The following is a 26030-nucleotide window of genomic DNA, read 5'->3' as shown; positions in this document are numbered from 1 at the left end:
AAGCTGAGCTTGATCCTCATTTTACAGAAGAGGAAATCGTGGCACAGAACAGTTAAGCAACTAACCCAATGTCACACAGCACAGCAGGTTATGTACTGTGCCATGGTCACACAACCAAGAGAAACAGAACCAGGGATTGAACCCACAGTTTGGATCTGGACTCTACAGGCTGAATTTCTATAGTCTGCCACACCACCCAAAGCTATGCCCTTTGTGAGAAGGGAATGAACCCAGCCTGTGAGACACAGAAAAGCAGAAGGTGGTTTGATGAGCCAAAGTAGTACCAGAGGGGAAACCTACACCAGCAGAGCTTCTGGAAAGTTCTAAGGAAAGGATATTAAGGAACTTGAACCTAAAGACCATGTAACAGACAGGACCTTTAATTTTTGGAATTTATGTTAAAAGGGAGAGCACAAGTTGACTAATTTATGCATCCCAATCTTCCAGAGTGCTTTGTAAAATCCCTCTACAGGGGCCTACTGTTGCTCTTTCATAGTTTACACAGTTCCTTAGTCCGTTCAGGCTGCCGTAACAAAAATAGCACAGACTGGGTGGCTTATAAGCAGCAGAAATCTATCTCACCAATTTGGAATTTGGGAAGTCCAAGATCAAGGCACTAGCAGATTTGGTCCGGTGAGAACACTGGTTCATAGATCACTGTCTTCTTGCTGTTCTACACGGCAGAGGGGATGAGGGAACTTTCTAGGGACTCTCTTAAAAGGGCACTAATCCATGGGGTGTCTGGATGGCTCAGTTGGTTGAGTGTCTGCCTTTGGCTCAGGTCATGATCTCAGGGTCCTGGGATTGAGTCCTGTATCAGGCTCCCTGCTCAGCAGGGGGTCTGCTTGTCCCTCTGCTCCTCGCCCGCTATTCTCTCTCTCTTTCTCTCTCAAATAAATAAAATAAAATAAAATAAAAGGGCACTAATCCCACTGATGAGGGTATTATTCTCATTACTTTCCAACACCCCCAACACCATCACATTGAGGATTAGCTTTCAACATGTGTTTTGGGGGCTCATAAACATTCAGACCATAGCACCCAGTTATAGAGGTTTCAAAAGAACCAAAGGTGTAACAGGTAAATTTTAAGTAAATAATAATCTGGAGGAAATATAGCATCATTTTTGGAACATAATCTCAGAATGGGGAAGCATTTTCTAGGAAAGAAAATTTAAATCTCCCCCTCAAAAATAAATAAACAAAAGGATAAGGAATTTGACTATGTTAAAAGTTTTAAAATTTCTGCACAAAATATCAAAAGTAAAATTAAGAGGCAAATGCTAAGTCTGGGAAATACATTTGCGAAACATATCTAAATCTATATTTATAAAAAGCACCTAAAAATCAGTAAGAAAACATTACCAATATAATAGAAATTTGGACAAAAGGATAGAACAGATAGTAGGATGGAAGGAAGGGAAGGAGGGAAAAAGGAAGATAGGGAGGAAAGAGAATGTTTTTTAAGCACATGAATAAATAGTCAATCTTACTCTGATGAAAGACATATAAATTAAAACATCTTCCCCTTTCAAAAGGCAAAGAGACCCAAAAGCCTGGTAATATTTTTTATTTGAGAGAGACTGAAGTCAAGCAAGCACTCTCACATTGGTGGGAGTATAATATTGTCCAAGCCCTTTGGAGGTGAAAGTAGCAATATTCACAGAAATATAACATATATATTCCCAGCAATTCCTTTTCTAAGACAAAAAGGCAATACCCTGCTTGCCTAGGTGATACCCTATTCTGTCCCTGACCAGTACGATCCTGTGCAATCCCTTACCCTCCCTATGCTTCTTCCACATCTCCCAAATGGGTTAGACAATGATACAATCATCATGAGTGCTACCTGAGCCAACTGAGACTCCTGCCTAGCCACATGGGAAATACCTAGTCAAGATTTTGCTATTATTACTCTTTATGTTGATCCGCCCCAAAACCACTGAACAAGGAAATCCACCACCAGCACTGTCTGTAATGGTTCATTAAATGGAATAAATAATCGTGATATATCCATTCACAGGAAGCGAAAGGATGAGCAGACTTTTGAATGACATAGAATGTTTCCAGAATATCGTTGGGGTGAGGGGAATAGTACCTACTGTATGCTATCTTTTGTACGAAAATCCTAATTGGCTAATAAAGAAGGGCACACCTATACTGGAGAATGCAAAGACTAGCCCTGAAGGGTCACAAAAGAAACTTCTAGTGGTTAAAAGGTCGGAGGTGTTGAAGAGAAAGCTGGACTCCAGTTAAAAGGGAGAGCACAGATTTTAATCAGTACTACACTATTGCAAGAGGGACAAGTGTCCAGCATGAACTGCATTCAACGTTGATTTGTACAGAGTGGCTGGGCATTTTAAAGAATGAAGGAATAGGGAAGGGTGTGATCGGAGCTCAGTAGAGTCAGGGAAGAGAAAATTACAAAAAATCTGGAAACGGGGGGGTTGGTCCACATAAACTCCACGTGGTCCTTAACTCTAACAAAAGTTAGGCTCTTTGCCTTCCCACAGAGGTTGGGAGACAAGGGTCCTGTGCTCAGGTGTTGGCTGAAACCAACAGTAAATTGGGCAGCCTTCAGTTCTCTCAAGCAGCACTTCAAGTGGACCTAGCGTCACCTTGGGAATGCCTAAAAACCATGTTAGCGTTGCTGTTTGTTCCAGTCCTTGCGGCGAGGTTGACAGGCCTCGTGGAGAAGCCGGCTCAGGAGCTCGGGTCGTTTGGTTAAGGAGAAAAGCTTGGTCAGAGAGAGGCATCACTGTAAGACATGTGGGGCTCTCTGAATTCCGTAGCATGTACATATACTTTTTCTTTTTTTTTTTTATTTTTTTTTTTTAATTTTTTTTTTTTTTTTTTTTTTTTTTTTTTTTTTTTTATTTATTTGACAGACAGATCACAAGTAGGCAGAGAGAGAAGGGAGGAAGCAGGCTCCCTGCTGAGCAGAGAGCCCGATGCGGGGCCCGATCCCAGGACGCTGGGATCATGACCTGAGCCGAAGGCAGCGGCTTTAACCCACTGAGCCACCCAGGCGCCCCTGTACATATACTTTTTCAAAAAGATTTTTGTCTGTACTGTCATTTGCAAATATCTTCTCCCATTCCGTGGGTTGCCTCTTTGCAACGGATGAATGGATAAGGAAGATGTAGTCCCTATACACTATGGAGTATTATGCCTCCATCAGAAAGGACAAATACCCAACTTTTGTAGCAACATGGACAGGACTGGAAGAGATTATGCTGAGTGAAATAAGTCAAGCAGAGAGAGTCAAGTATCATATGGTTTCACTTATTTGTGGAGCATAACAAATAATATGGAGGACAAGGGTAGATGGAGAGGAGAAGGGAGTTGAGGGAAATTGGAAGGGGAGGTGAACCATGAGAGACTATGGACTCTGAAAAACAACCTGAGGGTTTTGAAGCGTGGGGGGGGAGGTTGGGGGAACCAGGTGGTGGGTATTAGGGAGGGCACAGATTGCATGGAGCACTGGGTGTGGTGCAAAAACAATGAATACTGTTACGCTGAAAATAAATTAAAAATTTAAAAAAATAAAAATAAAAATGACTGCAACAGCAAAAAAAAAAAAAAAAAAAAAGATTTTCAATTCCAGTAAATAATGAGACCAGTGGAGTTGGAGTAATCAGCAAGGGAGGGAGGTAACCCTCCGACTACCCCCCCACTGAGTGGTGGCAGCAACTTTTAAAAGATGGCCCAAGCAGGGCTTACGAAGAAGCAACTGAGCTCAGACCCCCGCGCAGGCACTGGGAGGCTGGACTGCAGTGGTCCGGAGGGCGCAGGCGCAGAGGCGCGTCGAGACGGGCGCCGGGTGGACCGCCGGCACTTCCCCAGAGCCGCCACACGGGGGCAGCCTCGGCGGCGGATCCGCGCGGGCGCCTACCGGACTAGAGCCCACGCGGCCGGGCGCAGCGCCGAGCCCGGGACGCGGAACCGCAGCGCCTCTCGCTTCCCCGAGTAAAATTCAGGACCTGGCTGGCAAAGGGAAACCTGAAAATACCGCTAAAAGGCATAATTACAACCCCCTGGTTCCACTGGGGCTCGAACCCAGGACCTTCTGCGCGTAAAGCAGACGTGCTAACCGCTACACTATGGAACCGCGCGCTGCACTAGGTCTCCGGGGTGGAAGAACTGCACACAAAGACCTTTTTCTTTCTAACGTGGACCGAGACTGGGAGTTGCTGCCCGGCTGTCGCTTACGGAGAGACACTTTCAGAGGGATCTCGGACTTGCCCGCGCAGCTCCCACCCACGCTTCTCCTTGGCCGCACCGGCTCCACCGCCTGTCCGAGAAGGAAGACGGGCGTGGCCGCGGCGAGTGTCCCGGGACAGGAGCCGCGCCTGCCTTGATGTAAGCGACGCGGAGGGGGTGCGAGTGCCTGGCTCTGTGGCGCAATGGATAGCGCATTGGACTTCTAGACAGATGAAGGCATTCAAAGGTTGTGGGTTCGAGTCCCACCAGAGTCGCTTTTGTTTTGGTAAGGAAAGGACAAAGTAAAAGGAAAAAAAAAAAAAAAAAAAACACCTTAACCGACTTAAAATTCCGCATCCCACTCCCCCCGCGATGGAAAGGAAAGAAACTCATTCCTGCCACCTGAGTCTTCCCAGTCGCTTTCAGGGGGCCCCAGAGTCTCTAGTGACCGAAGGTGGAGAAATTAGCATGATGTGATATGTTACTAGGATTTTTTTTTTCTCTCCTATATTGTTCTTTTACGTTGGCAATAAAATTTTTTAATTGTTTTGAAGCTATAGCAGCTCCGTATTGGTCAAGTTGCATAAAAGTAAACATCAACACGAAGGGTACCAGAATGGCCGAGTGGTTAAGGCGTTGGACTTAAGATCCAATGGATTTATATCCTCGTGGGTTCGAACCCCACTTCTGGTAAAGGTTATCCCTGCTTTTCCAGAAAAAACCATTCTCTCTGAATTTCCCGAAGGCTTAAAGGTGCTGAACAGTTTGGGATCTCCGCCTGTTTTCTGATCTCAGGGTCAGAAGATATGTTGGATGGATACATGGCAATGATGTATTAATCTGAATGTTAATGTTTTCACCAGAAACGGAACCTATAGCAACAAATTCAGAATTGATGGCTTGGAAAACTGAAATGAAAGGTCTGTGTAAAACTATACCTTGGGGACAGGGTGAGGGGAGACACACTATGTAGGAAAAGCCTTCAACCTTTGAAATTAGTCAACAGTTATTAAGATCCTGCTATGCACCAACGACTGTTCTAAACGCTCAGGTTATGGGAATGCAAACTTTTTTTTAAAGTAAAATAAAAAAAAAAAAATAAGGACAACGAAAAAGACAAGGTCCTCACCAACAAGGCCACTGTCTAGCAGCACTTACATCACAGAGTGATGGGAAGAAGTGGTTTATTAATTAGCAACTAAACAGAATTTCTGATGGCAATAAGCACTTTAACATAAAGAAAACAGGGTAGCACAAAAAGGTGGCACAGAACTTTTTCAAGGCCAAGCTATTCCATTTGTGGAAGTCATTCACCTTGACATGAATGTTCCCCTCCTCTCTCCACTAAACAAAAACTCCCAAGAACAAATTCTGCTCTCGGAACCTTGACTAAAAGCATTCCTTGACCCATGGCCCTCATTCATGCCACAGCAGTTTTGAGAGTCTGATCTATGTCAGCCACTGGCCAGGCATTGTGGACATACAGGGGGTGTCTGCCTCACAGCAGAAACATTCTAGGAGGAAAGATCGATCCATCCTACAAGTGTTGAAGGTACCCTGTAGCAGGCAGAACTCTTTCCCAGTCTACAGGGGCCCCGTCACCATTCATAGCTCAGTTCAGGCTTCACCACCCCCCGGGAAGACTTTACTGCCTCTTACTTCTGGTGTCGGCCGGGTAACGCTGCCAAAGCCAGTTTCCCAACGTCAAAGAGCTGGATTGGGTGCCTCTGGTAGCGCGTCCTGTCGCGGCACTGAGGACCAGGACTGGGCCTTTGCAGCCTCAGTTTGCCTAAAGGCTGGAGAGCGTCAGGCCCTCGATGAACGCCTGTTGAATAGATTAGTGGAAACTTGATTATTCGTAATTCGCCACCCACAAGACGCTTCGGGACTCTTCAAAGACCAGCATTGGAATTAAAAATGCCGCTGCTCAGCCAAAAGCACGCGGAGAGGTCCTAAATCTAAGGAATTCCTCCGGTGGCGGACCCTTTAGGATGCTAGCTCTTTCGGGAGGGAAGGTGGAGGCGGGGAGGGGGTTGCTGCCCGCGGGCAAGGCAGAAGAGGCAGGTGGATATTCTCTTTACAGTCGGTCTCTGGTGGGAGAGAAGGGATTCCATCCCGCCAAACACCCATTGGAGCTTGATTCTGCAGTTTCACCTCGCAGGAAGTCAGTAAAAGGACTAGGGATGTTAATTCAGTAGGAAAAGAATGCGGACACGTGCCCTACTTGACTGCGGATAGGACAAGGAAACAAACTCCCCAGCGAGCCCGGATAGCTCAGTCGGTAGAGCATCAGACTTTTAATCTGAGGGTCCAGGGTTCAAGTCCCTGTTCGGGCGGAGGTTATTTTAAATTCCAAAAACAAATTTGAGACGGTGTTCACACCACTCTTAATGAACAGGTGGGGGTTAGGCAAAGCACCCCTGGGTTGTGTGGGGTGGGGGCAGGTTACCACCCAGGCATGGCCCTACCCACAGTGGACTTAGCGCATGCGCAAAGGGCCCCCTAAGGAGTCTTCCAAGCTCGGACCGTTCTCTTCCAACTTTGGAATGTCACTTTTTGCCTGTGATATTTTTTCCTTGAAACTTACTTTTCTATGCGGAACTTCAATAGACCTATGAGCAAGAAAACCGCAGCCCCGTCGTCAGTCCTGACAGGAACGCTCCTGGCGATAACCGCGCAGCGTTTGGCCCTGAGCAATCGTTCGCGCCCCGTGTATTAAAGGCGCAGTGAGAAAACAGGTTCCAAGAGCTCTTTCAAACCGAGACACGTGCTTCTGAGTCACATCTCCGGCTGGGAACCATCCTTCGCCAGATTTCTGACCCCCCGACGGGGCCCTGGCTTTCGGGTCTGGCTGTGTAGACAAACTTTTTAAGGCCATAGGCACGTCTGTGACCCACAAGAAAAACTTGCGAGCCCTACGAGCTGACGGCACTGGGAGCCTACTGCGCGGTCTTACACTGGGGGCGGGGCATTCCGCCCCTCTGGGCTCGAGACCCGGCCCACGGCCGCAGGACGTCTCGCGTGCTGAATGAAAGCACGGTGGCCTCCCCAGGACGCTGAAACCCTCCCGGCCGGTGCGCACGCGCAGCGGAGGGCATACGCGGAGAGGGCTGCACTGCCGCTGCGCAAGCGCGGGAGAGGGTAACAGACGCTAAGAGACACCCACCGACCCAACCAAGACCCAACCAAGCCGCTGCGCAGGCGCGGGGGGTGGGCACGCGCAGACCTGCAGGGCCTCTGCGCAGGCGCATCGGGAGGCACGAGGGAGACTATTCAACTGAACCGATTTTCGTCCTGTCCTGGGGCGTGTGGGCAAAAACCCTGCCGAAACCCGGGATCGAACCAGGGACCTTTAGATCTTCAGTCTAACGCTCTCCCAACTGAGCTATTTCGGCGAAGACGAGAGCCCTTGCTACCCTGTTAGGGGAAATTTAAAAAAGAAAGCAAAGAGGAAAAGAAACCACGTTTCTCTTATCTTCGCCTTTTCAGTTCCTAATTTCGCCTCCGAAATCATACTGTGTACAGCTCTCAGGTTTTGAGAGCAGTGAATGAGAAAACTAATTTCTGTCCTAGGAGGAAGATTTAGCATTCTTATCCTAATGTTAACAGGATTGCAGGGTTCTTGTCTCACAGAGGCGAAGAAGGAATCTTGGGGACACAAAAGGGTAAAGCGAAACGGAAGTTTATTAAGTGAAGGTGAGAGCAGAAGGGAAGTGAGAGGGGTCCGGAATGGGTTGCCACCGAGGGCTTTTGGTGGCCATCTTTTACTGAGAACTGCCTGGGAGGCTTGTGGCCTTGAGATCCTCGCACCATCCTGGAGTTTGAGCAAGGACTATTGAGAACACCCTTAATGACTTAATTCTTTGAGGTTTGGTCATTTTCTGTGATTACACTGTAGCCGCAAACAAAACAAAACAAACAAACAAACAAAACAAAAAACCCTCCCCAACATCCAGGGCCAGGTGTTCTGGTCTATTCCTTTATCTCTTGTTCACTCTGGCTTATCACTTGGGCCTGCCAGGAATAGTTTCAGAGCCTAGTCAGGGGCCCCCTACCTCTGCCTGCCTGCATCTTAACCCTTTCCTTACTCGCCAGTGCTTTCTCTCTCTCTCTCCCCAGGGCCCTCCCCAATAAGAGTAAATAGGACCACTTACTAAGTGCCTACTGTGTGCCTGGACATGACCTACATGGTCTCATTCAATCCCCACCCACTTCACCCCTGCCCTGAGGTTGATAATATGATAATTTTTAAATGAAATAACTGATCTCATACAGAACTGAACCAGAGCTGTCCAGCTGCAAAGCCCAAAATGTCTTGGTCAAGACAGACATAGGGTTTTTTTTTTTTTTTCTTACTTTTCCCTCTTTGGTGAAAGACAGAGGGAGTGACCTTGAGGTGAGGAGGGAGGAAGGAACCAGGAGATCGTAATGCTCTCCACCCCTGTCCTCTCCTTGTCCCAGCTCACTCTGTTCTTGTTCAGTCAGGAAATGATTGGAGCAAAGACACTTCACTTTTCAAGGTTACCAAAAGTGCACTGGATCACTTTCCAAAGGACTCCCTCAAAGAGAAGAAAAATTGACATAGCTCCTCACCTTGTTTCTCTCCCTGAGATGCCATCTGAACCCCTTGGTTCACTTTCTTCAAGAAAGAAGCCTGACTGGCCCAATGAGTACACTCTGCTCTTAGTTGGATCAGTGACCATTGCTGTCCCTTCAGCACATACCAACTAACACAAATCACATGAATATGGATAGGCTTATGATCTTGGGCTTATTGGGAGTCTGTTTCTTTGGAATGGTTCCTTACTGTTTCGACAGGTATCTTTTGATTCCTCCCTAGATTCAAAATAATAGCAATATTAAATATTGGATAATAATAATGAGAATAACTACAGTATATTGAATGTTTACCTTGGGGAAAAACTCTACTAAGCACTGTGTATGCCTTGTTACCTCATTTGATAACAAGTTCATAAGATGGATGCTGTTGCTCTGATTTGCTTTCTCCTGATGAGGAAGCTGCACAGTGGAGACTGGGAGGTAATTGTGGGTCTGTGTAGGCTCCGGGTAAGGCACTCCAGTGTGAAGGGTGAAGGCCCAGCCTCCCTCTTGAGGGCTCCCTCCATCCTGGATATGCCACACTAATCAGGACTCCCCGGGTACCACCATCCATCAGCTAAGAGGGCAGGTGACTCAACCCACACCTCCATCCTGCTAAGGAGATCAATGCAGACTCTCCTCTGTTGCCTAGTGATAGGGTCAATCTCTAGCAAAGCAAGGATGCACCTTCCCTCTACCTCCCAAGGAACCTGTGCCTAAGCTTCTCTTGTGTCCACAACCCAACTTCCTCAATACCTTTCAGAAGCTAACTCCTTCCTTTGTTAGCTTACTTAATTTGTTTTTGCAACATCAGGATTTGCCCCACTCCAGCCTCTTGAAGTCTTTCCAATAAGCACCCTCTTTTTCCCACAGCAGAAGCTGCCATGTCCACCTCAACTCCTCCCTGTGTTCAGGGTCACAATTTGCAAGGGGAGGGTAGAGAGAAGCCTTCGTTTAAAGAGGGGACTGCTCTGTTTGGTGCGTGAGTTTCTAGATGGTGGTCTCTTCCTTTTCAGAGTGCAGACATATTCTCTAGAAGGATAGAAAGGTGGCGTATAAGTGCAAGATCCACGCCATAGTCGCAGGCACCTAGCAGAAGGGAACCCCAGAGATATGGTCAGCGGGGACGGCCCCAGACAGCGATGGAGGGCGGTGCCCGGGCCATCCTGGAAGGCATCTGTTCCCTCTTCCTGTGGATACAGCAGTCAGTAGTTGGGAACCGGGGGCCTGCCTAGTGGTTGCAGAATAAAGCAGCCTATTTAATTACCTGGAGCAGTGCACCGCAAGTTTTCCGCAGGGCCTTTGCACAAATGGTCCCAGTGTCAGTCCTCGCTGAGGCCTTGCTTTTCACGGAAGCGTCTGAACTCGCAACCCACGCGCTCGAGGATTTTACTCCTTTCTCTGAAGGCAACCGGGATGACGAAAATTTATTCTTATTTTTAAGTTATTAAGAAAAAAAGAGACTGGGGCGCCTGGGTGGCTCAGTTGGTTAGGCAACTGCCTTCAGCTCAGGTCATGATCCCGGAGTCCTTGGATCGAGTCCCACATCAGGCTCCCAGCTCCATGGGGAGTCTGCTTCTCCTTCTGACTTCCCTTCTCATGCTCTCTCTGTCTCTCTCTCAAATAAAATTTAAAAAAAAAAAAAAAAAAACAAAAAACATTCGCCCGAACAGGGACTTGAACCCTGGACCCTCAGATTAAAAGTCTGATGCTCTACCGACTGAGCTATCCGGGCTCGCGGAGAGTACTTCCCTGCTGTGGTAGAAAGCCCTGTTACCGTCTGCGCTGCGTGCTAACAGAACCTCGTTGCGAGAGTTCCGGGACTCCTCCTCGGACTGTGATCTAGCCCAGTTCCGACCCACTGCCCTGGGGGTAAGGTGTCAGGTGGTTCTTTGGCAGCAGCACGCAGATTTCTTAAATAAAAAGCATCCCGTTTTATTTAGAAAGTGCTTGGCAAACATGAATCTTGAGTTCTGCAAAAGCCTGAGGAAAGGAGGAGAAGCCATTTACTCACCGCCCCCCACCCTCACCCCCACCCCCATCCCGCCACGCATATTATTTGCCCTAAAAGCAAAGAGCACGGGGTCGGCAACCACAATGCAGTGTTAAAGGTATCAAGTACCCCTTCTTCCGAGAAGCACCCCTTCGCAGTTCTGGTCCCCATCTCAGGTGCCCACCTCAAAAGAAGCGCGAAGCGTATTAATTAAAAGAGATGATGTGGGCGGGCTCCGGCCAGAAGCGCCAGCAGCCACCTCCGACCTGCGCCCGGGCCTGGAGAGCACGCCCCTAGCCCTCCGCCCCCGCTCCACCCCCTCCTTCCCCCACTTCCTCCTCCTCCCCCCTCCCACCCCCTCCCCCACCCCACCTCATCCCGCAGCCACTGGCCGGGCCTCCGCGCACGCGTGCTCCCGCCGCCCTGCACGGGCAAACCCGCATCTCCCCACCTCTGGGCGGCACACGCCACTATTTGCATATTACAGATCCCTTGCTGCCTTTCGGTCCCCTGTGCCTTTACGCAGGCTGTTCCCTCGAACTGGCCTACCACCTCCCTTTCATTCCTCCCCCCCGCCCGTCCCAAGCGTCTGTGAGAACTCCGTTTAACCTCCATCCTCCCTGGGAAGTACCTTCTGGTGACCCGCACCATCCCTGGTCTTCACCTCCGCTACACTGCGGATCTACTACAGGTCCGGCAGGCAAGCAGACAGACAGTAAACCTTTCAGAACCTCCTAATCTAATGCTTTGATAGAGGAAAATACGTGTGCTTTAGTAACACAGACGGACAACCAGAAGGCAGGCAGAGTAGAAGCTGGCAGAAACACCCAACCTTCGCACTTCTTGCTTGGATCCCAAGTCCACCCCGTGGGGATTCAACTTTTTTCTCTTCGGGCTGGAAACTGGGAAGGCCCAACATTGAGAGAAAGAGAGAGATTTTAAGAAATTGGTGCACAGCTGTGGGCGTTGGCGAGTTTAAAACCTATTGGGTAGGCCAACAGACTGGAAATTAAGGTAAGAGTTGGTGTTGCGGGCTTGAGTCAGACGATGGAGACCTAGGTAGGTTTTCTCTTTGCCATCTTGAAGAGAGTTCTTTCTTCGTCAGGAAACCCCAGTCTTTGCTCTTAAACTTTCAGGTGATTGGATGAGGCCCAGCCACCTTTCAGGGGATAATCTGCTTTACTCAGAGTCTGCTGATCTACATGTTCGTCACATCTAAACACCTTCACAGCAGCACCTAGACTGGTGTTTGAGTAAACAACCGGGCACCACACCACAGCCTAGCCACGGTGACCTATAAAACTCGCTGTCACACATGCTGACATACATCATGCGAACTTGGAAGTCCTCTATGCATTAGTACATCATTTTGTGTTCCTTCCTTTTGGCCATCATTAGATTTCAAGAGTCCCTCATCAAAATGCACTCTTCCACCCAAGAACACAAAGAATTGGGGGACAAAGCCCCTCATCAGCTAATGTATTGGCACAGACGAGCAGAAGGGGGAGGGCACATAAATAGGTCCCAAAGCAATACTTCTCGTTTTGCCTTTCACCACACCTAGGGTTTTTAGAACATGAGAACTGAATCTCCCTTCTCTCTCCCCACGTCCCAGCCTGGTGTCCAGCCAGAAAGAAGGCATCCCTGAGTGTGTGTTGTTCCATTGCACTATCTTGACAGAGTGACTCATCACCTTAGCAAGTAATAGTAAGTATGAGTAATATTATTATTCATCTTAACAAGTATAATATCAATAAATATAGTAATAAGTATTATTCACCATCTTAACAAGTAATAAGTATTAATAATATAGTGTATATTATATAATAATATGTAAGTATTTTTATACTTATTACTGTTATAATAATATGTATTATGTATTATATATTATATAACAGTAATGATTATTACTATTATTATTATTACTACTACAACTATTATTATTACTACTACTACTACTATTATTATTCCCACTACTACAACTATTATTACTATTACAAATACTAGGATCCAGCCCAGAGCCTCCAAATTCCCCTCCCTCCCACCCCCATCCCAGGCCGATGTAAACAGCTCTGGAAGCCTGGGCCAGGTAGGAGGGCCGATTCCCTGAGGCTCGTTTCCTGGGGGTCTCTGCCACAGGCAGCTTCGGTGATGGGCACAAACGCGTTTTGTATGTGGCGAGATGTTGAGAAAAAGAACCTACCAGGGGTTCCGAAACCGGATCGTCCAGACGGTAGTTTCTCAGTATATTTGCTGGGGCGCGGTGGGGCAGGGGGCGCAGCCCGTTCAGAGCGAATGCATTGTAGGTATGATACTCAATAGTTGTTTGCGATTTGGCAAATACAAATTCAGTTAAAGTTAAATTTCTGAGAAACGAGTGTGTACTTTGTATGGTCCACGCAGTATTTGGGATATACTTATACTAAAAAAAACATTCATTGTTTCTTTGAAATTCAAATTTAATTAGGCGTCCTTTATTTGATTTGGTAACCGTGGTGTAGACACGAACCAGAAAGGGCTTTCCATACTCACCACCACCACCACCGAAAGCCGTTCTAGGTCTTTGTTATTGTTAAACCAGCTGGACCAAACCGAAATAGAGGGCTTCTCTGGCCGAGAGGGGGCCCGGGCTGCCCGCCATCCCCACCCAGCCCCCGCACGCCCGGGACCGAGCCCCGCGCCCTGCGCTCTGCATCTGGCTGGCGGCCGCCGGGCCATCAAGTCCCCTGCCGGGCCCGGGCGCGCTGGTGGCTCGGACCCGCGGAGAAAGGTCCCAGCGCCAGCAGCTCCTAGAACGTCGCGGGAAACTGGAACGAGAGGGCGGGAGCGATCCAGAAGCAAGTGAGCGGCTCGCGGTGCGTAGGGAGAGCGAGAGCGTGGTCTCAGCCAGACGCAAGGTCAGCGAAGGGAGCCTGACTTAATACAGAGCAGTTTAGAAACGATATAAATCCCTTTTTCGGTTTTCAGTCCTCCCTCTGGGAGAGGTTTTTTTTTAAAAAAAAAAAAAAAAGAAAGAAAGAAAGAAAGAAAGAAAGAAAGAAAGAAAGAAAGAAAAGAAGAAATGAGTAGTTCTGCGTCCACCCCAAGTTCGTGTGGGTGAGAATTGTGACCGGTGGGGATTGTGTCGTAATGAGACTGGTGCCACCTAGTGAGAAGGGATGCCACTGATGGTGGCATCTAAAACCACTGCCGAAACCCGGGATCGAACCAGGGACCTTTAGATCTTCAGTCTAACGCTCTCCCAACTGAGCTATTTCGGCTGCTTGTTGGAGGTGCTTTCTGTATTTCCGTAATGAAATACTAATTTGTTTGGTTGTCACAAAAGAGCTCAGGATGAGTTCAGCTGGAGGTCAGCATTTAGCAAATATTAGAGAGGTGATAAAGCCAAGCTTCTGTTTATAAGCCAGAAATGACAAATAATTTTACATTGCTCGGGTGTTTGGACTCAAGAAATGTATGAAACTGAACAGGAAGGCCATTTGTAAAAGAGTCAAACGTGACTTTTCCATGTTACCCCCAGAGGTGTGCATAGAGTCGCTGCATCTGTATGTTAAAAGCACCGGTTTGCTAAACCTAAATCTTTTAAATATACCTCAATTTTTGTAACCCCACCTTGGCATTTTTAAACTTTCAAATATATAGACACTGTCAAAAAGTAGAATTGGCTGAGACCTTTCCCAAACTCTGAGAAGCAAGCTGTGGTTTAATCATATCCCCTTAAAGCTGATTTTTTTTTTAAGATTTTTTTTTATTTATTTGACAGACAGATCACAAGTAGTCAGAGAGGTGGGCAGAGAGAGAGAGAGGAGGAAGCAGGCTCCCCGCTGAGCAGAGAGCCTGATGCAGGACTCAATCCCAGGACCCTGAGACCATGACCTGAGCCAAAGGCAGAAGCTTTAACCCACTGAGCCACCCAGGGCCACCCAGGGCCTCCCCCCCCAAAGCTGATTTTATCTCACCTCCTCCTGTTTCACAATTTTGCATCTCCTGCTGCTCTCCACCTATAATCAGATCCAAGTGCTGTTCATTCCAGTTCAGTATTTCTGGAATCCTTACTTCTCTTCATTCTTGTATCTTCCCCAACCTCTTCATTATCTTCCTGCCTGTAAGTCCACACTGGAACACATCACCCTGCTTAAAAATCCTTCACGTGCTCCCTAGTTGGGAGCAAAAACCAAGACTACTACTTCTTCTTCTTCTTCTTTTTTTTTTTTTTTGTCAAAAGAAGAAACATCAAATTTAATTTAAAGGAAAAAAAATCAGAAATTGTCTGAAAAAAACAACAGAACAAATCAATCCCTGAAAAAAGAATTCTCATCTTGGTGATCACATTTATTGAAAGGATTGGAAAAAACTAAAATGCCCTTTAGCTTAAGAATTTTTGAGTTACCTGGAATGCCTGGGTGTCTCTGTCAGTGTAGTGTCTGCCTTCAGCTCTGGTCGTGATCCCAGGGTCCAGGGACTGAGTCCTACTGGATCCTACTCAGCAGAGAGCCTGCTTCTCCCTCTGCCTGCCACTCCCCCATTTGTGCTCGCTCTCTCTAAAATATGAATGAATTTTTTTAAAAAGATTTTATTTATTTATTTATTTGAGAGAGAATGAGTGAGAGAGAGCATGAGAGAGGAGAAGGTCAGAGGGAGAAGCAGACTCCCCAAGGGGCTGGGAGCCCGATGCGGGACTCGATTCTGGAAGTCCAGGATCATGACCTGAGCCAAAGGCAGTTGCTCAACCAACTGCGCCACCCAGGTGCCCTGAATGAATTAAAAAAAAAGGGGGGGGGGATTTTTTGTTATCTGCAAATCAACTCATTTCAGGAGTGGAAGAATCCTTGGTCATTTCTTAATACCACAGTTTGCACAGGTTTCTCTTTTGAATGTCTTCTACATTTAAAGAGGCAATCCTACTAAATCTCTTATATTCCATACACAATAAATTCTTTTGTTTCAGCCAACTCTCAGTGGAGGGGCAACTAATACGACACCATTTCCCCAGACAAAAAGCATCAGCATATTCCATTTTGTTAATTTATATATCTCCTTGTATGTTTCCTCATCAATTTCTATAGTAGTCACAGTTTCTTCCATATATCCCAATATCACATTTAAGTGTTGATGATAAGCATGTAATCTGCCTTGAAGTTCTCTGTCATTTCTCACTTTCACTTTAAATTCGCTCATCGGGGCTGAGCCTGATGACATCCAGGGGCTCTACTGCGGTGTTGGTTTTTGTTGCTGGTCCATGTCATCTGTCATGTTTCAAAACCCAAAACTTCTCTCTTTATATGGTATACAGATTTCCAGAACTTGGGCCCTTCCTCTCTCCAGCTTCCTCTCATTCCTCTCGTTGCTTCCTCCTGGACTCTGAACTCTAGCCATTCATGCAGCCATCCAAACTCAGGATGCTTTCCTAGACTTCGCTCTTCTTCATCTTGGTCCATGCTGCTTTCTATACACTGCCCTTCCCTAACCCCTATTAAGCCTGCAACTTTTAATGCAGATACATTCTCCTAGTGCCAGAAGCCTTCTCGGACATGCCTCTATCCTGTCCCTCTCATACTCCCAATAACAGGCTGGTGGCCCCCTCCAGTGCTCTTACACCATTTATCAAACCAGACTGTAATTGCCTGTTTATCAGAGCTCTTTCTTGTCATCTTGTCATATCTTGTCATAACCCTAATGTATGTTACATAACAGACTGTTGAATGAGAGTCAATGCTGCAAGAGAGAGAAAAAGGAGAGAGAGACAGAGGAAAGAAAAGAGAGAGAGAAAACCATATCTCGGGCCCTACTGATTCTTTACTAACTTTTAAAATCACCTGGTTAAATTCAAGTATGATCTCTGCAAAGCTATTTATAGAGGATCGAGCTTTCTAGTTCTTGACTTTAAAGATAACTCCTGAGGCCGCCCTGCTTCCTTCGCCTGAGGGGTCCATGTGAACCGAAAAGCTAGTCTGGAGGAAGGCCTGAGGAGACTATACTAACATTATTGTCTGAACTTGGAGGGAAAAACCGTGAGAGGCTTGAAATACTTCCCACAGGGCAGGACAGATCACGGGGCAAAAGCTTTGTAACTTTTAGAAGCAAGCTCTACCCTTTGATGACTGTCTTAGAGTTTCACAGGGTATATACTTGATAGTGAATAACTTCCAAAGATTTCTACATCTCCTTTGGGGGTTGGTTTTCACTTATCTTGCCAAAAGTAGAATAGGCCTTGAAATTTAAAGGTTTACCATTTTTATGGGACTTCAGAGGTCCCTGACAAGGGTTATAATTTTGCTGGGTCATCATTTTGAATCATGAGTGAGTGTGGTAGGCCCTTGGGGATCCACATCACGACCCATCAGGTCATAGCAGCCTATGGAAGGACTAAAGAAGGGATTGTTAAAATGTCTCAGGTACATTTGACTGCCCCTGTTGGAGGAAGTTATAAGGCATAGGGCTATTCAAGGTAGCCAGATATAACTGTTAGAAACAGCAGGTGTCTACTGCAATGATTTTTAGCTTGCTAGAAAAAAGCCCCTTAAGGTCCTGAAACTTACCATCAAGCCCAGCAATGTGAATCAGGCAAATGACTTGAACAGATGCGTGTCCTTCCCAAGAACCAGGCTAGGAAAATCACCTCTGGCAACATAGCTTATTTTGTGGACACGACCGCCCTAAGAAATCAAGGCATCTGGAGGCTGAACTTCAAGGATGCTCTTTCCTTCACGCAGACCTCCAAAGTGGCGCTACCCACATCACTAAGCCTCTGGAAACAGAAGTGTGCATTACTGCTTGATGTGAGGAGGAAATGACTTCACTGTCAGCTGCCTTCCAACCCAGCTTCTCCTAGAACACAAGGTTGTAGGGGTCACAGACTTGGGGGTCAAACAAACCCAGCTTTGAATTCCAACACAGTGACTAATCAATCAGCTGTGTAACCTTAGTGAATTTATTTAAATTAGGGTTGTTTTTTTTCCCCCCGTGCCTTCTCTGTATCTCACATGATGATTCTAACACTTAGCTCTTAAAATTGTTCAAGTGTAAGCTGGACAATGTTCAGAATTCCTAACTCAGCATGCTGGACGCAGAAGCAGACGCTCAGCCACAGGGCAGGACCTGTGTGTAGCCTCTCTGGGCCCCTTTGATTCCTTTGCCCACCCCGACCCTCTCCCTGAACTTTATAGAGAAAAACTGACCAACCATCTTCCCAGTCCTTAATTCTCTCCCAAGGCCTTCAAATCAGTACTCAATTGCTTATATTTCAAAGTACAGAATTTGAATCCCTACATGGAACAGCTAAGAATCTGAAAATCTAAATGGACGAGAAAAATTAAATTCAAGAAAACTTTTGTTTTTTGAAGTGAAATTGGTCCAACATCAAAAACACTAGAAACCATTCCTCTATACCAAGGGGGGAGGGCACTGATGGTTACATTCCATTAAAGCGGAAAGGGCTGTTAAAACTACTCTTCTGGGGATGCCTGGGTGGCTCAGTTGGTTGAGCGGCTGCCTTCGGCTCTGGTCATGATCCCAGCGTCCTGGGATCGAGTCCCGCATCGGGCTCCTTGCTCGGCGGGGAGCCTGCTTCTCCCTCTGCCTCTGCCTACCACTCTGTCTCCCTGTGCTCGCTCGCTCTCTAACAAATAAATAAATTTAAAAACAAAACACAACACTACTCTTCTGTCCACAGGCCCTTGAGAATGTTGTCGAACAGTTGAGACATCTGGAAACCCGTGCCCCATTTTTCTTTCAACTGCTCACAAAGATCAGCTGCCTGATTCCCAAGAACGAACCGGCACCTGGCTGGTTCTCCAGCCGCACCCCCCCCCAACTTGTTATCTAGTAGGAGTCAAGTGAATCAGACAAACGATATGGCTTTTTAAAAATTATTTAATTTAGTAGTTTTCTTGGAAAAAAACAATAAGGCAAAAAAAACGAAAATATATATAGTTTTGTCTTGATGTGACTTCATTTCACCTGAAGGACTCAGAGCTTCTCCATTAGCAGGAATCGGACTGGGGATCAGGCTGGGAAATGTAGTGCAGATGGCGGAAGAAAAAAGGTGGGGGATAAAGCAGAGACGTTCAGTTTGGTTGAGGAATTCCTGCTCTGGCTAAAGCCCCCTATAAGGTCACGGCCTTAGCGGGCCTCCTTGAAAGAAGCCCCAGCACAATCCCGTGCTTAGCCTGGGAGTCGGGGGTCTTAGGAGGAAACTCCCCAGTGGTTGCCCGTCTCTCAAGTGCCTCACAGCTAGGAAGGGAGGAATGGCGAGGAAGGAATAGAAGTACTAATTTACCCAGTATAAATCCAATTTCCATGCAGGGATGGCTTCCTCTGGAATGGTATTTCCCCCAGGACCCACACTGGCTGAGGCTCAGCAGTTAAGGAACAGAAACGAAAAACACGAACAGAAAGCATACAAGGAAGGCACCTCAATTTGTGATCCTCAACCAAGGGTGGGCTGCACAGGGGTGGATTCCTGAACAAGACAACTGAAACAAATACAGAACACAAAGTGAAGGAAGCCAGGGCCTGACAGGAGTGGTTCTCTTACCCACCCCACGTGACAGCACTTTCAGCCCCACGTCCTAGGAAGAAGTGTCTTTTGGGAATCAGCTGTGTGTGCTGGGATTTGGGCAGAGGCAGAATTAAACTGGAAACTACCGTCCTGACTCTCTACCCATGCTCTTCCTAACAAAAGAAGGAAAAAAGGCAGGAAAGAGTTGGGATTTCATTTTCAAGACTCAGGTCATTAGGAGACCAGAACTTAGACAGCAGTGGGCACTCCGTGATACAGACCCGGGATTGAGTCCCTGTTCAGTAACCGCCGGAGGTGATCCTGCTCAGGGTCTGAGTCTGTCTGCCCCTAAAAGAGGGAAGACAGAGGAGGCTCCATTCCATATCAGTGTGTCCAAGAGAGAGTCCCAGGGAGATAAAGGATATCAAAAAACAAGATTCTTAATGGGAAGAAGGAAAATCAAACAAAAAAATTAGATTTTTCTCTACATATATATAATATACAGATATTTAACACATTATTCCGAGAGGTGGCTCCAGTCCATGGGGTTTGAGAGATGGTGAAAACTTTTGTTTCAAATTAACTCCTTCTCTCAAATTCTGAAACATATCAGAGTGGGACAGGTAATGCTCTGCTCCACACTGGGGCACAGACCCAAACTGGTATTGCGCTGAGAGAGAGAGAGAGAGAGGAGGGAGGAGAGAGGGAGGGAGGAGCAAGAAAGGCAATGAAGGATGCGGGGTGGAGGAACTGGGAAAGCAAAGTGGCTAGCAGTCTTTTCCACCCTGCCTTATGTTCTCACAAGTTCCCCGTGTGAGGAAGTCCACAAAACTCCCTTGTGAGGATAACACAACCCTCCTACCAACTCCCAAAGTGGCCTCCGGTTGCTGTCAAAGAGAGAGGACAGCGGAAGGGTAGGTTACACAAATGAAGATAGAAACTTCCAAGAAATGTCAGTCTGAATGTTCCAATCTTACAGAACAAGTCCCCTTGCAATTGTCCTGATACTGTAGTTATCTCGGGGCGGACGCCCCATGAGACTGACCCCGTGCGGGACCCCATCTCGTGACGCCATGCCTAAGCTCCGCCGCGGTCATTCACGATGCCTCCATTGGTTAAGTCTTACGTGCTCCTTTCAAGGAGCTTCTAAATTCAGCTCTCGCTCTGAACAGCACCAAAATGCCCCCGAATCATCACCTCACGCAGACCTTGGCTGAGCAGGATGCTACAGGGGAGGGTGAATGACGTCATCCTAAAGTGGGGGCAGAGGGAGGAGGACGAGCAGGAACACCTGACTGCAGAAGCGGAGCAGCGCCCTGCTCCGGCCACTAAGCCTCCCCCTCACACACACAGGTACCTAGTAAGTCGATTTCAGTTTCAATCAGCTAAGGCAACCAGCCAATCACCACCACTGGTGTCTGCTTCTGGTGATTGATTTGGACAAAATGATTGGTTAAGACAGACAAACTGGAGGAAGGCGCTCGGTCAGAGTCCCAAACGCCAGCTTTCCCGCACATCCTCTGTCCTCTTCTCCTTTGGATCCTCCTCCTTCTCATTGCTGCCACTTCAGAAAATGTCCGGGCATGAGGTCCAGTCCTGTTTTTCTTTACACTCCCAGTATCCTCCCCTATAAATATGGGTTAGCTCCTTGGTAACAGGGTCCTTCTTCCGCTCAAACCACAGCGCCTTATAGGGATCATAGGGTGTGCCTAAAAGGGAAAGCAGGTAAAGAAAAACAGATTGAGAGCCAGAAACACACCAAATGATTCTCCACCCATCGAGAGAGTGGAAGACGGGTTCGTTACCGTCCTCTGTGGCTTTCATAGCTTCTGCTTCTCTCTTCTTTCTGGAAAGTCTTTGCTTTTCCTCCAGGCGCTGCTTCTCAGCATTGGCTTCATCCCAGCGCCCGTTTTCCATCAGTCTCTGGTCAGGCCGCAATCGGCTGTCTGTGGGGGCGGTGCCGCTTTCCCAGGCGTTGAGCGTCAGAGCAAGCTCTGAGAAGTAGTACATGTTTTCCGCATTCTTCCTACAAATCAAGGATGAGAAAGATGAAGGGTGACGCCAGAGCCCAGGCCCTTGTTAAGGAGCAACAACCAAGCACCCTGCCAAAAGACGGCCTCCTCAAAGCTGTTCTACAGATGGACAGACTCTAAGACGGTGGCAGGTTCCCCTTGTGCAGCAAAGACCCAGACTGGACCATCCCCATCCCCTCCCTGGACATCACTCGCTACAGGAGTTTGCTGGGCTTGTGCTGTGCTCAGCAGAGATTAGGAAGAAATGCCTTAGGAAAAATGAAACCTTCTACCGAATGAAAATTCCTTATTCTTATTTCCTTTGCTTTCTTTGTAACCTCCTTCTGGGATAATCTGGGCTCTTACTATAGACTGAAAATAGGAGATGACAGGAGACAAATGGCCTCCATCCTCTTTCCGAATTCCAGTATATGACCTCAGGAACCTTTATATTGCCACTGGGTCTCGGGCTAAGTTGTTAACAGGTGGTAGGCGTCTTCCTCCTCTAGCTGCTTCTGAGTCATTTTGCTCTAAATTATGAATTTTTTTTGGCAGATGTGACTTGGTTAGTTTCAGTTTTCTTGACAAGGCCCATTACAACCCAAATCATATGGTGATGGCCTTCTGGTAATCTCTCCAAAGGTTCTTATTTCCCTGGCTTGATCCCTCACATAATTAAGTGGGAAGGCAGGCAGAAATGCCATCAGTACTGCTCCAAGGTGGAGGTCAAAGTATTACCTGGACAGCATGCATACTGATACTCACGGTAAAGGGTTCCTTTTCCATAGCATGACCCTGCTTTCTTCTGCCTCATGGCCTCTCTGCCGAGCATCACCCCCATTTTCCCCAACGACTGGTTGTACTTTGAAACAATCCATTTTCTCGTCCCATGTCCCCAGAAGGGCAAAGTGAACTTTTCCTGATGGATCTGTCACTTCCCCTGTCACCTACAATGATGGAGAGTAGGGCTTTGGAGTACAGCATTCACTGTGGGTTAGCTTATCTGACTATTCTGGAAACAAAGGTCCTATGGTCAATACTGGTTAAATTCTGCTACGACAAACACCATGGAACACCAAAATTATTTTGGTAAACTTTTTTGAGCTGCTTAAAATAAATGAGCCATGAGTTGGGGTTTCATCATTTTGTTGTATAGGGATTTTCGTTGCAATGATATATGCAGGAAAAGGATCTGAATGGTACTCAGAATTATGGTATTTTCTTCTTCCTATGGTTTTCTCTTCTCTCTGGTATTTTCTTCTTTCTTCAGAGACAGCCACAAACAGATTTAACTCCCCAGCTCTTCTTTACTCTCCATCAAACGCATGGCACAATTCCGCTATGGTGTTGACACAGGACTCGCGCTTAGACCTCACAGCGGTCACACTGCCCATCCTTCTTCCTGAAATCCTTCTATTGGTCCTTCCTCTGTGTTTCCCATTTTCAATCTCTCCTTGCTCTTGACTTTTACTTTCTTATTTAATGTCTTTACCAGAAAAGACAATGATTTGGTTTGGTAATGCAATCTAGTCCCCCTTCCTGCTGACTTTCTCCTTTACCTCGCCTTTTTTTTTTTTAAATCACCACATACATATTTAGGAGAGATATATGTTTAGACTATCTCCTGGTCCATCATCTATACCAGCCCCCAAAGAGTAGGCTTTCTAAGAGACACACACTAAAGAAAAACATTTAAACTCCAACTTCTCTTACCTTTCTTGCTACATCACGAGAGAAGTAGCTATAAGGAACAAATTTAAGATTGCACTTGTCTCCCGTCTTGTGATTCACAATATCAATTTCACCAGACTATAAAATAAAAAGCATCATGGATTGATTTTATTAAGACCGGAGGACTTGAATATCTGCCAGACCCCACGCCTCATAATTCTTCACTTTTCCATCGTATACTTTCAGACTCCCTTGCTTAAGGATTCCAGTCTCAGCCGACCCCAACAAGCCATGAAATCCCTTCAGAACCTTGGTATTCCAGATTGGGATCAAGATCAAATGGCCTTCTGGTTTTCTGTCAATCATGTGTCCCATGTTAGGTGGCAAGATTTGCCTTTCAGCACATATACTGATATTCACATAATAATTTACCTTTCCCAACCAACCCCCCACTCATACCCTTCATGAACTCTGTGGTTAAATCAAAGCACTCTACTCACAATTACAAGGTTACATATAATGGGCCTTTATACACTTTATTTTCTCCTCTATCTTCTAAATCCCAAACCACTTTAAGACTCAGCTTGGGGCGCCTGGGTGGCTTGGTCAGTTAACTAACTCTTGGTTTCAGCTTAGGTCATGATCACAGGGCCATGAGATCAAAGCCCTGCATTGGGCTCTGTGCTTAGTGTGGAATCTGCTTGAGATTCTCTCTCCCCCACTTCTCTCTCTCTGCCCCTCCCCCTTGCTTGCCCCCACCTCTCTAAAATAAATACATAAAATCTAAAATGAAACAAAACAACAGCAACAACAAAGCCTCAGCTTAATTCTCACATCTACCATGTAGGCTTTCCTGACTGCTAGAGAGCATTCCCTTTCTTTTCTGAATTTATTGCAACCATCATCTTATAAGAGCAGATTGACAATTATTTAGATGTTATCTTAGTACAGCTCTTTTTTTTTTTTTTAAAGATTTTATTTATTTATTTGACAGAGAAAGAGAGATCACAAGTAGGCAGAGAGGCAGGCAGAGAGAGAGGAGGAAGCAGCTCCCCGCAGAACAGAGAGCCCGATGCGGGTCTCGATCCCACACTACCCAAGCCTAAGGCAGAGGCTTTAACCCACTGAGCCACCCAGGTGCCCCCTTAGTACAGCTCTTAACACTAGCATATTTTGTTAACACTTTTCAATCTATACCTATTTGTCACGTTGTCGCCAATGATACAATAACTCTTTGAAGGACAATGTCTTATCTGGCTTTGTATCCCTAAGACCTAGCCCTCTGCCTAGCAGTCATGTCTGATAAATAATGAAAGGATGAAGAGCAGGAGTTGTGTTTATTATTTTGCTGTACTTTCATCGTAGCTAACACAGTCCTGGTAGAGTAGTTACAGAATGAATGTTATAAACTGGTCCTTCATAAGAAATAATCTGTGGTACAGAAACTTGGGAGGTCGGGGTGGGGCTTCTGGCTGAGAGCAATTCCTTAGGAGAAATGGATAAATCAGTAACAACAGTGTGGGGCCAGTTCACATGTCCTTGATACTGCACAGATGTACCTACGAACATATTCTCCTGAACTTCAGAACACTGTGGGCACCTCTGCTTACCTGATCTATCCACAACTTGCCCACAATAATGTTGTGCACCGTTGTGGTAACCTTCTTCCAAGTGTAGTGGTGCCCAGTTGCATGGAAAATACAGTGGATGCTACCTGGAAACAGAGAGAGGTACACAAATTAAGACAAGTATTAGAATAATACCACCATGTTCGCTACAAGTAACAATGGATTGATTTTCTTCTATTAACATTTCTTACTTTTAAAAGGAAAACAATAAACCAAAAGGGCTTTATAATCTTTTTTTTTTTTTAATTTTTTATTTTTTTATTTGACAGAGATCACAAGTAGGCAGAGAGATAGGCAGAGAGAGAGGGGGAAGCAGGCTCCCTGCCGAGCAGAGAGCCCAATGTGGGGCTTGATCCCAGGACCCTGGGATCATGACCTGAGTTGAAGACAGAGGCTTTAACCCACTGAGCCACCCAGGTGCCCCTATAATCTTCTTAAATGTTGGAAGCACTGATCAAATTTTTTCACTTCATTTTTAAACTTATGAATGAACTATAATTAAATGATGACCAACAATGACAACTGGTAGCACGTAGCTAGGAAGCATATTCTGCAATTGTAGAAAGAGAAATGAAAGCAAAAGCTCCAATCTTTTCACCAACTGTGCCTGCCACACAAGTTGCAAAATGTACAAAAACAGGTCAAATCTGCCCCAACATGAAAAAATAAAAGTGAACTGCGGAAAGGAGCACACGTGGGTAGTCAGGCCTGGGGGCCAGGCCCTCTTGTTAGTGACTAGTTGTGTGACCTGACGTAAACCACTTTTCTAAGGGCCTTAACAGTAATGGAGTAGTGGATAGAGCAGGGGCTTTGGAATCAGGCAGAAATGGACTGAATCCCAGATCCAGCACTCATTAGAGGTGTGACCCCGGGCTGTATAATAAAGAATTTGCCTGACTTTGAAAATGGTTCCTGGGAGGGAACCTCTAAACCCTTGGACATTCCCAAGTGATAGTAGTATCCTTGTTATTCATGGTGCCTTAAGAGTTTATGTCAGTGAGGTAACATGATGGGCCTCTGGATAGCTTATGCTCAGGATGAGCCAGGCCAGAAAAGTCAACTATGTGTTAAAGACTTGGGGCCTTGAATCACTTGCTATCAAATGGACTTCCTGATCTCTTGGGAATGGTATTCCCTTCCCTCCAGAGAGGAAAGGAGGCCTGGGTATTGAGTGTAGTCATGGGGCCAACAGTTCAACCGTGCCCACCTAATGAAACCCTAGTAAAATCTCTGGACAGTGGAGCTTGGTGTGGCTTCCTGGTTTGTGAACACATCAATGTGCCAGGAGGATTATGGGCCCTGATTCCATGGGCGAAGGCATGGAAGCTCTAAGTGCAGGACACTTGCAGACCTTGCCCTATGTGTTTCTCCACTTGGCCGGTCCTGATTTGTACCCTTTATAATGAAACTATGATAGTGAGGATA

At 46.5% G+C, this 26030-nt stretch overlaps 1 protein-coding gene, 1 long non-coding RNA gene and 1 pseudogene across 4 annotated transcripts in view; all 3 read right to left on the bottom strand.

Annotated features, from left to right (window-relative positions):
• Nucleotides 1–5340: 5340 nt before the first annotated feature.
• Nucleotides 5341–7284, bottom strand: LOC308351196. Its single transcript, XR_013967559.1, has 2 exons — nucleotides 6790–7284; nucleotides 5341–6027 (listed from the first exon to the last, which is right to left on the bottom strand). It is a non-coding gene; the product is annotated as an uncharacterized lncRNA (long non-coding RNA).
• An 8454-nt stretch (nucleotides 7285–15738) lies between these two features.
• LOC308351193 (U6 snRNA-associated Sm-like protein LSm3) lies at nucleotides 15739–16047 on the bottom strand (annotated as a pseudogene). Its single transcript has one exon. The product of its transcript is annotated as a U6 snRNA-associated Sm-like protein LSm3 (transcript).
• A 2601-nt stretch (nucleotides 16048–18648) lies between these two features.
• The window catches only part of OSBP (oxysterol binding protein), a 33822-nt gene continuing 26440 nt past the window's right edge, over nucleotides 18649–26030 (bottom strand). Inside the window, exons 10-14 of one of the 2 annotated variants that reach the window (XM_080816483.1) lie at nucleotides 24588–24691; nucleotides 23020–23115; nucleotides 22072–22253; nucleotides 21100–21320; nucleotides 18649–21003 (exon numbers count right to left, since the gene is read on the bottom strand). In XM_080816483.1, the coding sequence (XP_080672609.1) occupies nucleotides 20861–21003; nucleotides 21100–21320; nucleotides 22072–22253; nucleotides 23020–23115; nucleotides 24588–24691 (746 nt within the window). In that variant the 3' untranslated portion in view covers nucleotides 18649–20860. Of the gene's footprint in view, nucleotides 21321–22071; nucleotides 22254–23019; nucleotides 23116–24587; nucleotides 24692–26030 lie in introns of both variants that reach the window. The other variant, XM_080816482.1, reaches the window with a different exon arrangement.

Source organism: Martes martes, assembly GCF_963455335.1.
Source record: "Martes martes genome assembly, chromosome: 10".
In the NCBI taxonomy this organism is placed as follows: Eukaryota; Metazoa; Chordata; class Mammalia; order Carnivora; family Mustelidae; genus Martes; species Martes martes.
This window is presented reverse-complemented; position numbering and strand designations above follow the sequence as displayed.